Source organism: Myotis myotis, unplaced genomic scaffold (assembly GCF_014108235.1).
Source record: "Myotis myotis isolate mMyoMyo1 unplaced genomic scaffold, mMyoMyo1.p scaffold_m19_p_14, whole genome shotgun sequence".
Classification (NCBI taxonomy): domain Eukaryota; kingdom Metazoa; phylum Chordata; class Mammalia; order Chiroptera; family Vespertilionidae; genus Myotis; species Myotis myotis.
This window is the reverse complement of record NW_023416318.1, coordinates 29,109,896-29,126,490: the sequence shown is the minus strand read 5'-3', so window position 1 is coordinate 29,126,490 and position 16,595 is coordinate 29,109,896. Positions and strand designations below refer to the sequence as shown.

Below are 16,595 nucleotides of genomic sequence, written 5' to 3'. Positions count from 1 at the left end.
AAGGACAACTTTTAAAAAGCTACTGTTTCTTGAGCACTTAGTATGTGCATAAAAATTTAATCTTATTTAATTATCATTTACTCATTGATAATTATGTGATGTAATAAATAATAATTGAGCACCTACTCTGTGCTAGGCACTGTTTTAAGTACTGAGGGTACAAAATAGACCTTTCCATTTTCAGGGGTGGGTATCCTCAAAACAAGCTATTAGTGGCTCTATTTTATGGATGAGAACACTGTGTCTTAAAAAGGTTGAGTAACTTCTCCAAGGTAGCTGATAAATAGTGGGATCGGATATAGAGTCCAGTCAGTGACGCTTAGGTCTGTTCTCTTAGCCACCAAGTTATGTAGAATGGTATCTACATAAGAGGGTCTTTGGTTAATATATATAATTAAAATAAATATATTATGTAGACTTATGCTCCTCGACTTCAGACTGGCAGCATCAGCATCTCCTGATAGCTTGTTAAAATTGCAAATTCTTAGTCTCTATTATCCTAGAACTACTGAATTAAAGTCTCTGGGAATCAGGCTCAGGAATCTGTGTTTTAACAATTCCCACATTATTCTTATGTGTGTTAAAGTTTGACAAGCACTGGTATAGACCATACTTTATATGATCGACTTATTAAAAAAGACTTTTTGTTTATTTTCCTTAATTTTAACTTCAGTTGAGGTTTTCATGTGCTCTTAGTTTTTATTATACACAGCTGCAGTGCGATCATCAGTCACCTTGTTCCTGTTAGGGTTCTGTTAGAGTGGTTCAGCTTTGAACCACTCTAATAGAAAAGGAGCCTTACAAAGAAAGAGGTTGAGAACAATGAAGGAACCAGTTGGTTGGGATGCTCCCCTTGATTTAAAAGCTATTAATACTGGGGCCAGGCCTGGTGTGGCTCAGTGGTTGAGCATCGACCTAGGAACCAGGAAGTCACCATTTCAATTCCTGGCCAGGGCATATGCCTGGGTTGTGGTCTCGATCCCCAGTGGGGGCGTGCAGGAGGCAGCTAGTCAATGATTCTCTCTCATCATTGGTGTTTCTCTCTCTCTCTCTCCCTTTCCATTCCTCTATGAAATCAATAAAAATAAATAAAAATTAAAAAATAAAAGCTGCTAACAACTTGGGACTCAAGTAGGGTATGGTGAATATTCTTGGCTCCCTCACCTGGTGGAAAATGAGCAGCCTATTCCCTCCCCCGCCTACCTCCCACCCCCCTCAGTAAGGAGATGGGACTCTGAGTGGGTCTGTTATGGCTGATTAGCTGGTAAATGGAGTTACCCAATTTCTCTGCAGTGGGGCCAGTGGGAAGAATTTCTTTGCTGAAATCATGCTGCCTCTAACACACCCTCAACCTGAGCACCGGGGCTAAGAGGGAGGCTGTGAGATGGTGGCGCCTAAAGTAGGTGTTGAATATTTCAGCAAGCTGTCAACTTCAATGTATTCCGGCTGCATCTATCTTTGAAATCAGGGTGCTCTGGGGTTTCCAGCCAGCCAGTTGCCTAGTAACATGCATGAAACACTGAGGACTAGCCACTTGAAAGTTTATTTTTGTCCTGAGTTAGTTGCTGAAGATTGAATGTGGTCTGGAAGCCAGAGTAATATATCATTTTTATTCATGAGCTGGGGAAATGAGCGTACTTACAGGGAAATCAGCGTTGTCCCATTGAACGCATGACTTCGTATTTCTTCAAACCCATTTCCATACAGTTTGCTGAAGAGGGAAGAGAGAGGGTTTAGGATAGAAAGAAACGGTTTGGAATCACACATCCTTCCTCCTGCGATGTTTATTGCTAAGATAATTATTGGCATTCACATGTCTTAGCTGTGTTTCACTAACATTTTAGATTCTAAGGTCCTGGTAAAATGAAGTTTTGTGGGTTTTTTTGCTCCAGTTTGCCTCTACCTCCACCATTACAATCTTCACCACCACCAGTTTTAAATGTTTATTAAGTATCAGATACTTAGCCAGCCATTGTATGTATAGCATATGATTTAATCTTCATCGTCATTTCCATTATCCTGATGTGAAACCTAAGCCTCGTGTTGTTGTGCAGCTTGCAGAAGATCAAAGAAAGCAGTGGCAGAAGTGGGATTTGAGGCCAGACCTGTCTGACTAACACTCAAGTCTTGCCTGCGGTTGTGCAGGCCTGTGTGCACCTGGGCTTTCTGGGTTGCTGAAAGTTAAGGGCAGAGGAAGACTCCCGTGCTGAGTGAGCTATCCCTTTTCTTGGACGAGTGTAAGTTTTGGTACCATATCTGGCTCCACAACCAAGAAGATTTCAATGTCTGTAAACAGTTCTTTAAGACTCATTATTGGATAATGAAATCAATATAGTTGGGTGCAATCAGCATTTAAAAAATAAAATAGAAGTGATTAGAACAGAATGGATGCAATTAGGGTAGTGTTGTTTATGAAATTTTGTTCCATACTTTTTGTATGTTATATACATATAAATATACGTACACACACGCACACATACATACATGTCTGTCCAGAATAAGACACGGGAGGCTTTTAAGAACACAGATCAATGCTGGGGAATGCTGGAGTCAGAAGGAAACTTGAAAAGAATCAAGTGGCACCCCTTCATTTAGCGAAGAAGGAAATAAGATCAGAGAGGAAAGTGACTTGTCTAAGGCCCACAGGAGGCAAAAATGGGACCAGAAAACACTTTGTGGCTCCTTCTAGCACATCAGTTTTGCTGGTTGTTTTACTTTTCTTCCCTGAGATGACCCCCTCTCCCTCTTCCTGCAGGCTGTGTTTGATTTGCAGGGTCACCTTTCCTGGCTGCCCTATTTAACTACCATCCTCCCCTCCTCCAGCATCTCAGCATTCCCTATCCCCCTTCTCTGATTTGTTTTCCCTCTGTTGCTTTACCACCGTCTGACCCACAGTTATGTTATACTTGTTCATTATCTACGCCCCCCCTGCCCACCCCCAGCAGAATATAAACTCTTCTGCTCTCTGCAGAATCCTCTGCATCTAGAACAGTGGCTGGCACCTGGGATTAGTACAGCAAGTATATGTTAAGTGAATTGGATGAACAAGTGGGTCTATGGAAGATGAATTTCTTACTACAAATCATAGTCCAATGAGCTTAAGTAGAAATATTGGTGTAAGTTCTTCATGAGCAATGATGAAAGACTCAGGTGAGAAAGGGCTGTGGTAAAACATAAAATTAAACTCCTGTGTCTGGCAGGGTCCTATCTTCCCTCTACAGGGCTGCTGCAGCTGCACAGCCATGACAGGAACAGGCTGAGGGATGTGATGTGAGCAAGAGTTGAGACATATTCTCCACCTACTCTCGCCCCACGTGCCTGTCACCTGAAAGCACTTTTATCTTGGTATATGTATATGTATATGTATGTGTATGTGTATATGTATATGTATGTAGTGTTTGCGTGTAATATGTATGTATTTTTTTTTGTGTGTGGTTTCTATCAGTCCCCAGCACACCTGACACAAATCAGCATATAAATAAATAGAAGTGGGACTCATGTTGAAGCATGATATTTGAACACTGAAATTCAGAAAATACAGTGGTTATGAAATAATTCATAAAGTCTTCTTATTAGATTGAGTTCAAAGAGAACAGGGGAGGATACGAATTCATTCCACAAAACCCTCAGGCCTCTCATGCTGCCTGTTATCTAGCAGGGGCTCGGCCATCAGGCTGGGCGGAGCAGAGGCCCTGTCCCACCGCAGCCTCCCTGGCTTCCCCTGCTCTCCTGTGCTTCCTTCTGGGAGTCTTCTGAGTTTAAGGCTGCATGTGCTAGCTTTTAACCATATTCTGTAATCCATTACTGGATGCCATTTTTCATTAATTTTCCCTCTCCATTTGAATTGTAGAATCTGAGGGGGTAGGAGCTTGGTTTATATCTGTTGTCTTGTAAAATCAAAAACAACCTTCTTGCCTCCTTAGCACTTAGTCCCACTGGATTTTTTTTAAGTTTTACACTTAGAATATTTTTCTTTAGTAGTATCTAGTTATTTGGCAGTATCTTGTTATATATAGCAGTTTCTATTAGATGAATGAATCCTACCTGTCTTTTCTCTAAACTTTTTTGAAATTGAATTTCTTAGAGGCTAGGTCAGTGTTCATCAAAGCATTCTCTTCCATCCACTGAATCAGAATCATGTACGGAATCAGACTCTGGTAGTGGCACCCAGGAGCATGTGCTTTTATAGCAAGCTCTCCCAGTGAGCCCGGGCATGCCACTTTGGGACCCATTGCCCTAGGGCAGTGGTCGGCAAACTCATTAGTCAACAGAGCCAAATATCAACAGTATAACGTTTGAAATTTCTTTTGAGAGCCAAATTTTTTAAACTTAAACTATATAGGTAGGTGCATTGTTATTAACTTAATTAGGGTACTCCTAAGGCTTAGGAAGAGTCACACTCAAGGGCCCAAAGAGCCGCATGTGGCTTGCGAGCCGCAGTTTGCTGACCACGGCCCTAGGGCATGTCATAGGATCATACAGTTCTCATCATTTCCATAGTGCACACCAGATGGTCTGTTGGTCAGAACTGAGTCCAGAGTCTAGTACCCTTATTGATTTCTTTGCCTTGTATGTGATGAAGCTACATGTGTAGTGGATCAAGAAGAAGTAGCCCCTACTTTGATTTTGGCAAAGCAAAGCTGCCAGCAGTTGTCTGGATGCCATTCCCCATCACTGCTAGGTGCTGGCTTGATGATCCTAGTTTTGATACATATTGGGATTTTGTACTTTTTATTTTTTTTATTTTTTGGTGGGGCTTATAATGCTCTAAGTTAAGTCTGCAAGCCCTGAGCCCAACTGACTGGGCTTGAATCCAAGTCTACTGCTTATGAGCTGAATTACTTTGGGTAAGTTACTTAACCTCTCTGTGTCTCAATTTCCTAATCTGAAAATAGAGGTGATAATAATAGTATTGATCTCAAAAGCTATTGTGAGGATTAAAAGAGTAAACATGTTAAACACTTAGAAATAGTGTTTATTGGAACACAGTAAATACTTAATGTGTTGTTCCTATCATTCATATATTCAACAGTGGCCTCCAGCTCTCCTACCAGAACTGAAGGGAAGGGTCTTCCTTTCCATGTGTTGGTCAGAAATTTCATGAAATGCAGCCACTGTTTAAATGAATTCCACTGGGGTAGAGGTCTCTCTGTTCCTGGGTGGAGCAGGTCAGTTCAGTGGCCTAGGCTGCCCCAAATGTCCTCACTTTCTGAAAGCCCTCAACCACCTTTCGCCTGTGTTGGCATCATTGACATTTTTGCAATTGGACAGTTTTCATGTCTTTTTTTGAATAGCCTGGGTCCTGCTTGTGCCAATATTGCAAAGAACATGGATCATTGTTTCCTTTTCAACTGCTGCTCTTTGTCTCTGTTCTTACCAGACTCACACAATAGAATGCACTGCATTGTTTTGATTAAAGGACTGGCTTCCTTACTCTGGAGAAATTACAAATGCGAGTGGGAGACCTCATGTTGTCAGGCCTGCACAATGCTTTGTGCCCATTCAAACATCTGGAGAGTCACTTCAGATAACTTTTTTCCAAAACATCATGGTGTCAGGATTAAATGAGAAAGGCTTCCTTTGCCTTGAGGATGCTGTCACAGGCTGGGAAATGAATTTTCCTCCTCCTCTCCTCTATTATGATAGCTGCACCTTACTTTACATTGTCTAGGTTCTCTATTCAAATGTCAGTACTTGTGATCAAACAGAGAGAATAGTACCTTTTTGTTCAAAATAAGACTCAGACTTTAGAACTTAACCACAGATGACACTTTAATTCTGAATGCTGCCTTATAGCAAACTCCAGATATTCCTTGGACTGTAAAAGCATTTCTTAGGTTATATTAATGTTATACTACAGTTCCCTCTTGGATCATGTACTCACCTAGTTTTGGATGATTTCAAAGAAGAAAGCTTAACTTATGTTTACAGACTCTCAGGGACTCAAAAGACCCAGTTGCTGAAGGGCAAAACATACTATTTTAGAATATATGTCCTAGGACGGTATATCTATCAACAAATTTTTATCAAACAACTATACAAACACCATCTCAAAGAATAGGGATCCTAAGTTTGCTACTGTCTTCTCCATGTGCCACTTTGCTGAAGTCCTTTTATATAGGAATAATTCCTCATGCATAAAGACACTTGTGTGCTGGATTCCCTGGCAGTGGTTGTAGGGATAATTATCACTGGTCTCTACTGTCTGATGCCAGGACCCTAGTTTTGAATGTTCATCAGAACTCCCCCATTCATGTGGGGCTCGTAGCCTCTATGGCATGGGGTCCCTCTCTCTCTGGTTTGGTCATGCCTCCTGCCTTTCAGCAGGCCTGGAGTTCTATTTTTATATATAAATATGTTTTTATTGATTTCAGAGAGAAGGGAGAAGGAGAGAGGGATAGAAACATCAATGATGAGAGAGAATCATTGATTGGCTGCCTCCTGCATGCCCCCTACTGGGGATTGAGCCCACAACCTGAGCATGTACCCTGACTGGGAATCAAACCGTGACCTCCTGCATGGGTCTACCCTCAATCACTGAACCATGCTGGCCAGGCAGCACTAGTGTTCTTATGTTTCCTCACATCTCACCAAGTTCATGTCAACTTACATGACTTTATCATATGTAACAAAAAAAGGTGATAGGCATCCAAAAATGATAACAATGGATTATAATATAGTGAATAAAATGTTTTTAAAATCCACACTCTACAGTGATACTTAAAAAGAAAGAATGAAAGAGAAAGTGAGAGAGAGAAAGAGAGAGAGGGAGAGAGAGAGAGAGAGAGAGAGAGAAGGAAAGGGAGTAAAAGGAAACCTCTTTTTTTTTTTTTTTTTTTTTTTTTTAACAGAAGAGTGCTGACTAACAAATGTAGAGGAATGGTAGACTTTCCTATGTATTAATGGAATAATCACCAGATGCTGAAACCATTGGACAAAGGTTGTTGGCTACAGGATAGTCACACAAACTCAAATTATCCCACCATGATTTAGTTATTAATGACAAAGGGAAATATGCACCCTTACAATGAAGAGATCAGTCACTACCTTAACCGAATGGCTAAGGAGTGGGACAGTGGGATGTGCTGTTCCTCCTGGTTTGCATTGGGAGAGACATAACATCTCTTTTGTTGTGTTCTTGCAGAAACATTGACCTGAATCTAGTTATGACAGTATAGACAAATGAATCCAGACATTGTCATCCAGAACAGAGGAAGGAAGAGGGGCAGTTTTTTTGCAGAATGGGGTGGAAGGTGATGTTGGGAGGACTAGGGACATAATAGCAAAAATGCAATGCATAAACTTTGATTAGATTCCAAGTTTAAAAAATCTATAAACATATTTTCATTTGAATATGGATTATAGGTTGGATACTGCCATTAAACTCATGTTGATTTTCTTAGTTGTAGTTATGTGGAATTTCCCTATTTTGGGGAGATATGTGCTGAAGTATTTAGATATGAGGTGTCATGATGTCTATAAACTTTTTTGGATGGCTTGGCCAAAGGGAAATGTATTGTATATAGTTACATATATAGAAATGGAGTAGGCAAGGCGAGCTGGAAATAGTAGCTGAATCTAGGTAAGGTATATAGGGAGTTCATAGTACTATCTGTTCCACTTGTCAGTGGGGAGACAGAGAGAGTGACTCCAATTACCAGTTTAAAATTTCAAAATAAAAATATTTAAAATGAGATGATGCAACAGTGTTTTAAGGGTGGTCTAAACAACTGGCTTGCTGAATGTTAGTTTTTAATTGTGACAGTGCTGTGCAGACAATACAGTGTGACTGACTTTATACAAGGAGGTATTAATAATCCCATTGGAAAGACAGAGACAGAGTTACGTCAAGGTGGTGTGACTTGACTAAGGCTGGTTACATGCAGAACCAGGACTAGAACACAGGCTTTCTATTTCAGTGCCAAGCAGTCTGTGGCTTGTCACAGGTGCAACCTGAAATCTTGTCATTCTTTGCCAGGCATCTTTTCTCTGAATTAGTCTTAGAGAATTAGTTGCTGTGACCTTTCCTTCTCTTTGTGGAGTTCTGATATGAATCAAGGTTGTCACATTTTGAGACTTGCATGACCAGTGATCTAGAATATTTTAGAGGTGGTGAAGCCAAATCCTGCTTACCTAGGGGGGACATTTCAAAGTGGCATCTGGAGGAGATTTAATGGAAAGCCAAAGGGCCGTAAAGGAACATAAAAGTATAATGCATGGCTTTAGCATTAGCCCTACTGAGCTTCTCCAGCATCAAGTGAAGTGTTTTGTTTTTATTAAATGAGCTCACAGTTGGTACAGATTTAGGTGGGGGAGGCAGGAAGGTTTCCATGAAAAGCAAATTCTCAAAAACTACTCATGAAGAGCGAGGGCTTACTTTCATTATTTTCTAACTAGAGAGCTGAACTCTATAGTTGAGAAAATCCAGGCTTTCCTTTTTAAGTAATACCCTTTTCCAAGGGGGTGCTCCACAGGATCCTCCACTTACAGGAGGGTCCATTCAGCCGAGGACAAGTGCCAAACAAATGACTAATCTCTCTCCTTGCAGACACGGGGGATGGAGCACATTGCCCCCACGGGCTCTCTGGGAGAAATGGATCCACAATCTTCATTAACTTCAGAAGTGGGGCAATTATGCCCTGCTGGTAGGCACTATTCATCTTAAAATCAGTACTAACACAAATTAATAGTCCACAAATAATACCATGTAGCTGTTGTGTACACATGCTGAAATATGTGTGAAAAGGAATCTTTGGTTTTGTTACTTTGGTGGGGAGGTCTGGTCTTGTGAGCTTGTAGAATCCCATGAATTATTATTTTCTTCTGCTCTTTCATTCCTGTTCGTTCCACTCCCATCATTGTACATTTACCTGAGAGGAGTATCTGTTGGTTCCTGATTATTTTTAGATTTAGGTCAAAATCAAAAGGAGTCTTGGCTATTTATGATCTTTGAATAAAGGCAACTTATTTGAGTGGTTTCTTCTTACTACTTTTATTTAGTTATTTCTAAGTCTAGCCCCTTATCCCAGCATTCAAGACCCTCTGCAATCAAATGTTTCTTCCATTCCTTTTTATGTAAACATATTGATCTAAACCTCTTTCCCATCCCTTAAGCAGGATGTTCACTCCCAGTGAGTATCCCTCATCCTATTTTCCTCCTCCCACAGCCTTGCGTTTGCACATGCTGCCTTTCACTTGGATTCCTTGCTCCCCTATTCTCAGTATGTGGTACAACATAATGATGAAGCCCATGACTCTAAGACAGACTGTTTGGTTGTATATCTTGACCTTGGGTAAATTACTTAATCTCTAAAAATGAGAGTGATAGTCCCTACCTCAAAGGGTTGCTGTGAAACTTACTAATAAATGGGTATTTAAAAATACGTACTCAAAAATTGTGCAGGCTTTTAATAGGTGCTATATAAATATTACAAATGTTGTTGCTTCTATGAGGTCTGACTCAAGTCTCAGCTCTGCCCTGAAGCCTCTTCTGATTTCTCCAGCCTGAGAGGCTTTCTCCAAGACTTTTCATTTCTGTGTACTACACACTCTCACAGTGACTATCTACTGGCTTGTATTCTTTTTATTATTTCATGGTTTTTCCCTATTGAGATTATGAGCTACTGGAGTACATGGATCTTATATATATCTTTTGTGTTCTCAATAAAGACACAGGAAGACCCTCAATTCTAATCATGCAGTACCCCTCCACTCATTGTTTGTTCTGAAATACCCTGCTTCTGACAGGGATATGATGGATGAATAGTTCCAGATCCACATGTAACAGAGAAACACTTTGTAAACAGCTGGAAGAGCTGTGGTATTTGAGAGAAGTGGAGGAGTAAAAAGATTGTAGAGAGGTTTTTCCAGCAACTACAGACTCCTTCCTGGTGTTCAAGAGTTACAAGTAAAGAATTTTACTTATCTTGAAACCTTTTTTGTTGTTGTTGTTCTGTATTCTTTTGATTGCACTACTGAGCTGGGACTACATTGGCCAAAATTTCGTAACATAATTATATGTGTTGGTTTATGGATTATGCCTACACAAAGTAAAAAATACTATACAAATGCAGTGTACCATTGATGCCAATTTTTAGAATCCACTGATATAAAAGAATCCCCTGAGATGTCTCTCCTCTTGCTTTACAACTACTTCATTTCAGGGTCATCCAGTCCATGCTCTCTCTCTCTCTCTTTCTTTGAGGGTGAGCTCACTTATTACCTCAATATGATCCTGCCATGGACTATAACCAAAGCAGAAAGAGAGAGAGGAATATGGATGTGTGGAGTAGAACTGAATATTCACTGGGCATTGAATATAAATTAGACATGGTGTCCAGGATGCAGCTTCTGAATGGTAGGTCAAAGGAAGGTGCCCCATGTGACAATGGCAGGGATCCAGAGTGAAGGAAGTCTGGCAGGTGTACAGTGAAGAGAGTGACTTGTGTTATTTTAGTACAATACTCACTTGAACTTAAATGTGCATGTGAATCACTTGGGATCTTGTGAAAATGTATATTCTGAGTCAGTAGGTTTGCGATGGCCCTAAAAGTTTGCATTTCTAACCAGTTTTTGGAAGATACTGTAGATGCTGGCCCATGGACTATACTTTGAATAGCAAGACATTAGGAAAGATCCTGAAAGGGATAGAGCCTTTGAGCCTGGTAGCCTGATGAGTGATGATCAAATAAGAAGACATTATTTTCAAATTTAATATTAAGGGATTTAGGGAATTGGGCATTGATGGTGTTGCTTCAGAAACAAAAGTCACCCAAGAGGACAGTGAAAAATCAGAGAGAAAGAGAGAGAGAGGGAGAGAGAGAGAAGAGAGAGAGAGAGAGAGAGAGAGAGAGAGAGAGAGAGAGAGAGAGAGAGAGAGAGAAAGATGGTCCATTGATAAAATACTCTACCTACTTGGAGAGTATCCTTCCAAACTCTTCTCAGATGAAACTTGAAATTTCTGTGCTCTCTTTTAACCACTCCAGGCTCTTTGCAGCTGCAAAGCATTCCACTGATGAATGAACAACTTCATCAGTTGGAAATTTTTTCACTGTAAATCCTCAGGGTCCATTTGATTAATTTTAAACTGACGGGGTTGGCTGGTTGTGATGTGAACATATGACCCAGATTTGATGCCACACAACTCCTCTCAACTTTGGCATTTTAGATCCAAAAGAATGTCACCAGCAAGTGAGGGGCAAGATATGACAAGAAAGAGATCACCTTAAGCTAGAAATGAGAATAGCAGGAGGCTGTATGGAAGAACATGAACCTGGGAGTTACTCACAGTGTTATGGATTCGTTATTCATCCCTTGAAAAGCATTTCCTGGTATGGTGGTTATGTGTAAGTTATCACAAATTTCCCTTGAGGAATGAAATGAGAAATATTTACTTTCCAAATTTTAGCTGCAAATAGGAAACTGTTATGCATAGCAATCAGCCTGGTACTTACAGAATGAAATTAAATTCAGAGGAGAAGATCTTCGTAACATCTGGAAGCTTTTGAATGCCAGTGTTACAAATGCTCCTGTGATTTGGGGCAAGGTGGGGATGTGGGCAGAGAGTGAGCAAAAGGGAGTGTTATTATGGCATAAAGATAAAAAACAGTAGAAAGGCATTTTGCAAATTCTATTTTCACATTAAATTTAAAAATATTGAGTTTGGCTTTACCAGTCACACTTTCAGATGTCAAAGACTGTAAGACTTTAAAAGCCCCTAACCCTATGGGAGAAGTTGCTCTAATGATTTCTATTTTGAGATCTAGGGGCTGGGACCAAACTTTCAGGTGTTTTTCATTTATGTTTATTTTTCATTGCATTCCAGTTTCCTTTTGCTAATTAGTTTAGACCATGCTCTTCATAGTTCTAGAAAGCATCTCTCTATTGTAGACAGGTTTTAACTCAGACTCTTCAGAAAGATTAATCTCTATGTGAGCAATTCATATCCAGAAAGAGTCATCTCTTTGTGAGCAATCCATATCCCTTATCACTGCAAATTTTCCTTTATTTAGCTATCCGGGATTCAGGAAAGTCTTCATTAAATCTCACTGAAATCATTCAACATTCTCTTTGTTATTTGAGCTACTGAAGGCTCCTCCTCTCCCTTTTACTTAAACTTCAAAGAAGAGAGAGGCTTCAGTGGTGGGTTAAACTGAAGGATATTTTATTACACAAAAACGGGATTCCTTTAGAGGAGTCAAGTCATCTGGATTTCACACAACCGAGTTTCAAGTCCCCACTCATGGACTCTGGACAACTGACATGAACTGCTTGGCACCCTGGTGACAATGAAAGGAAGCCAGGTTTCTGTTTTGGCTCTCTCTGGTTCTCTTCCTTACCTGCTACCCCAGATCACACTGAATCCTGCCCTGTTTGTGGCTGGTGACAGCAGTGCAGGCTTAGACTGCAATGTGTATGGGGGTTGATGGAATATCCCTTTTTTTTTTAAAGGAGTGGTGAAAATGCTATTTAATAAAGACAGTGATTCTTGGATGACAAAGGGCTGCAGTCATCACACTTGGCTCTGGGATTTTTATTATGTTTTTCCAAAGTGGTAAATGCTGAGATGCTTATGTGTCCTGTAGGCCCCTTGAAGGTTTGGAAAAGCAGAATACCTGAGTTAGGAATCCACCAGCATTGGCGCTGCCAAAGGAGCTACCGTAATGCCAGCAGCAGCTCCTGTCAGGGCCCCAGAGCAAGACTGTACAGATGACGTTGAACACCAGAGAGAGGATGTCTCTCCTCTCTCCTCCATTTTTTAAAAAGTGGTAGGACATGCCTTGTGTACATTCACTTAATGTACACTTTGCATCCTCTGGAGATTTTATGAAATTTAATTTATCAGGAAGAAGAGAGAGAGGTATCTGTGTTAAGTGATTTATTTTTCTGTGTGAATAAGTAATTGATATGTGAGAAGATCCACAGTGATAAATTTATAGATTGTATCAAATTTCAGGAATTTTGATTTTGCTGGTAAGGCAATGAATCTGTAGGGCTAGGGTGGACTTCAGCTGATAATTCTAACTAGTGGACCAATCAGACTTAATGGGACATACAAAATAATGGTTTAGATTATATGGCGCAGTGCCTACCTGAAGGCAATACTTAAAATGTTTTCACTTAATGAATGAAGGAACAAATGAGATAAAGGAGATCAGTGATTCTCAACCAGGGATAGGGGTCAAATCAGAATTGCCTTTTCCACGTTCACTTGTCTTCTCTCTACATCACCGCCTCACCTTAGAGATTCTGATTCACCCTTTTAAAGTGTCATGACCTACCCCCCCCCCCCCCCCCCCCCCCGGCGCTCCCATTCCTACCACCAGCTTTGAAAATCACTGCAAAGAGGTGATGGTCTTCTCTGCTGTTTGGGACAGAGATAGTGTTGAGAACCACTTATAGGTGTTTGAAAGTGCCAGCATAGTGGCTGACAAGAAATGCTGATTAAATCAGAGGGCTGAAGACAGACATGAAAATAATTCCAAGTATATGGTTAAAAAAATTCTTCTCAACCTTGGAATTGTTTTGCTTTTTACCAGATTCCCATCTTCCCCTCCCCAGTTGCTTAAAAACGCAAATTCCTCACAGGTATTTTAACCGGGGGAGATTTATAAATGCTCCAGGCTCGATGTATACCAGATTTTTGGTGTTCTGGATCAGTCTGTAAAGAGAGAAGGGGAAACAGGCAGCAGTTTACTAGATGTGCACTGTTTGGAATGCATGAGACCATGGTCACCAGAGGATGCTGACTGAAAACAGCATCAACAGAATCAAGTGCTTGAGAGGCACTCCTGAGACCCCGGGGATGAAAGCAGCATGGTGAGAGCCAGTGGCTATTTCCAGGAAGCTCTGCTCTCAACATCCTGCCAAGGCAGGTGCATCATAGCTGGGAATCTGTTCTACCCCCTACCCCTGTTCCAACTGCTTCTACCCCTTTTCCCCAGGCAGCATTGATCCCGTGGCTCCTGGCCAAGTACGTCCTGCCCTACTATGGAGCCTGCACACTGGTGATGATGGGAGGATCTGCTCCCAGGAGAGATGAGCAAATTAGCTTCTCTCTCTTGTAGTAAATTGGTTCTCTTCATATTGGGCTGGCAGCCACACTGACCAATTATCCAGATGGTCACCCAGTCCATGGAACAGCAGGGCAGAGTCCAGGAGCTTGGATTGGGGGGATTTTATGCTTATTCTGTAGATAATTTGCTGCGTGATGATGCCCAGTCTCCTAACTTCCCTGAGCTAATGATCCCTTCTGTAATATTGAAATAATAATACACACTCTTCCGACTTCACAGGTTGAGAGGTAGTAATAGAATATGCAGAAACAATGTACAAGGTAGAGCTTTGCAAAGTGTAAAAGTACAGCCATACATTATAGTGGTATAAGTGTCCTTCTCCCTAGTCCCACCAGTGAAATTGACCCTTTGAGAAGAGGCCTTAGTTGCCGGGTCCCATTTACTTTGGTTTCAGTAAAAAGCCAGTAAATGCCTTTGGCTTTCTTAACCCATTCAACAACCACTCGATGAAAGAATAATTACTCTTATATAGAGAAAATATAGAGCACTGGTTAGGTGGATGGACTCTGGGGTCAGCTTGGTTTTACATCTTGGTTTTACTTATTGTATGACTTGGATATGTCACTTACAGCTCTGTCTCTTCATAGGGCAGTTTTAAAGAAAGAAATATGTAAGTTTGGTTCATAGTAAATCTTCAACCAACGTGACCAATTACCATAGTTGATGAAATCAGGAAATTGAATGATTTGTCTGAGAAGTAGCAGAACTTGGAGATGAACCCAGTTTTTTCCTGACTTCAAGTCTAGTGCTCATTCCACTTTACCTTATTTACCCACCATTGGTGCCTATTTCCATCTTTTATGTCCTTTTGATTATTTAAAGGTGAGTGACATTTTGTTGTAATTGTTTTTACAACTGAATCAAGCAAACATGGGCTATATAAAGCATTATGTGAGTGAGATGGAAGGGAATTTTATCTCTTAAGGATCTTTTGTGGTTTGACCTTAGATCACTTATCCATCCATCCATTCATTCATCAAACATTGATTGGGCTCCTATATGTGCCAGGTGTGGTTTAGGTGCTGGGGATACAAAGCAAAGAGAACCTGTGCAGAGCTAGCATCCTAATCTCAGGGCCTTTCTTGGGAAAAGTCCATAAACTTTCCCTTAGAGCATTTCATTTTTCTTGCTGTTGATAAATGTTGCTTTGCATCATGAGAAGCTCTATTTACCTGAAGCTGCTCTTGTGGTTCTCAACATAAGCTGTGCTGAATCAGCATCCCTCAGGAAGTCTGTTAGAACTGCGGATTTCTAGGTCTATAGACTGTCATCTATAATTGTAATGGCCCCCCAAGAAATTTTACCTCACAGACAAGTCCAGATATACCTTTATTACTTAAATGCTCATTACTGTGGATTTCTCATCATTGTTTGGTGAGTTATTCTCACTACCCTGGCCACACTCATCTCCTGGAGAGATTTGTATTTTTACCTCCTCTGTACTCCAGCAGCATTTGGCCCTTGGTTGGACATGTGGCAGGTCATTATCATACTTATTAATTATTCTCTTTAGATAATTGCTAATTGGACCATTCATAGGGAGGTCTTCTGGTATGGTGGCACATGCACAATCTTTGAAGAAAGACAGGCTGAGGTTGAATCCCAAACCTGCCATTGTCTGAGGCACTACATTGGTCAAGTCACTGACCTCCCTGAGGCTCCATTCCTTCCCCTGAACACAAGGGGTAGTTACTCCATTTTACAGGGTGGTTGTGAGGATTTAATGACACAACCTAGAAGAAATAAGTGCCAAGCATAAGTGCTTAAAAACTGTTGCCAACATATTTCCCCTTTCCTTAACTTTAGAAACTCCTATGCAGGTGAATTTTATAGACATTCAGGTTTGGGCCAAACAAGACAGCAGTAACAGACCCAGTTTCAGAGTCACATGACCTGACTTATAGTCTTAGTTAACTTGCTGTGTGACATCAGGCAAGTCAGTTAACCTTTGGGACACAAAGTTCATGAGCTGAAAACTGAATTAAGCTAGTCTTCTCCCATCCTTTTCATTACTTGGAGGAAAATAATTTGGAAAGGATAATTTTGAAGAATCAATTTTAAGACATCATGATAACAACAAACCCAACATACACATGCCCAACACAGGACTTTTACATGGTAGGTATTCAAGAACTATTTACTGAATGAATGAATATGCCCAAACAGCTCCCCATGAACTAATTCATGAGCTATAAGCTCCTTTCTAAATTTTCCCACCACCCCAACTACTCCATACCCTCCCTTCCATAAGGTAAGAGCTACTTGGCAGGACTCCACAATGGCAATTTTAATTTTTAACTTTGTGTTGTGATGTTTCAGAGTTTATGCAGCTCTCAGGGAGAAGCAGTTGTCACCATGGCAACCTTCAGGCCACTGCAGTGAGTGAAATTAGTGCCTGCCCAGACCTAGTAATTGCTGTAGTCTTTTCCTCTTGGCTTCCTAGCAGTGGATGCTTGAATACAAAAACCGAGTGGGCTCCAGCCAGTGAGAGTAATAGTGTACAGCAGTAAACGATCTGTT

At 40.8% G+C, this 16,595-nt stretch overlaps 1 protein-coding gene across 1 annotated transcript in view; it reads right to left on the bottom strand.

Annotated features, from left to right (window-relative positions):
- The window catches only part of LHCGR (luteinizing hormone/choriogonadotropin receptor), a 56,292-nt gene that overhangs the window by 15,874 nt on the left and 23,823 nt on the right, over window positions 1-16,595 (bottom strand). The window contains exons 4-7 of the mRNA XM_036335535.1: window positions 13,586-13,660; window positions 11,454-11,528; window positions 11,288-11,365; window positions 1,643-1,711 (exon numbers count right to left, since the gene is read on the bottom strand). Of these exons, the coding sequence (XP_036191428.1) occupies window positions 1,643-1,711; window positions 11,288-11,365; window positions 11,454-11,528; window positions 13,586-13,660 (297 nt within the window). The remainder of the gene's footprint in view (window positions 1-1,642; window positions 1,712-11,287; window positions 11,366-11,453; window positions 11,529-13,585; window positions 13,661-16,595) is intronic.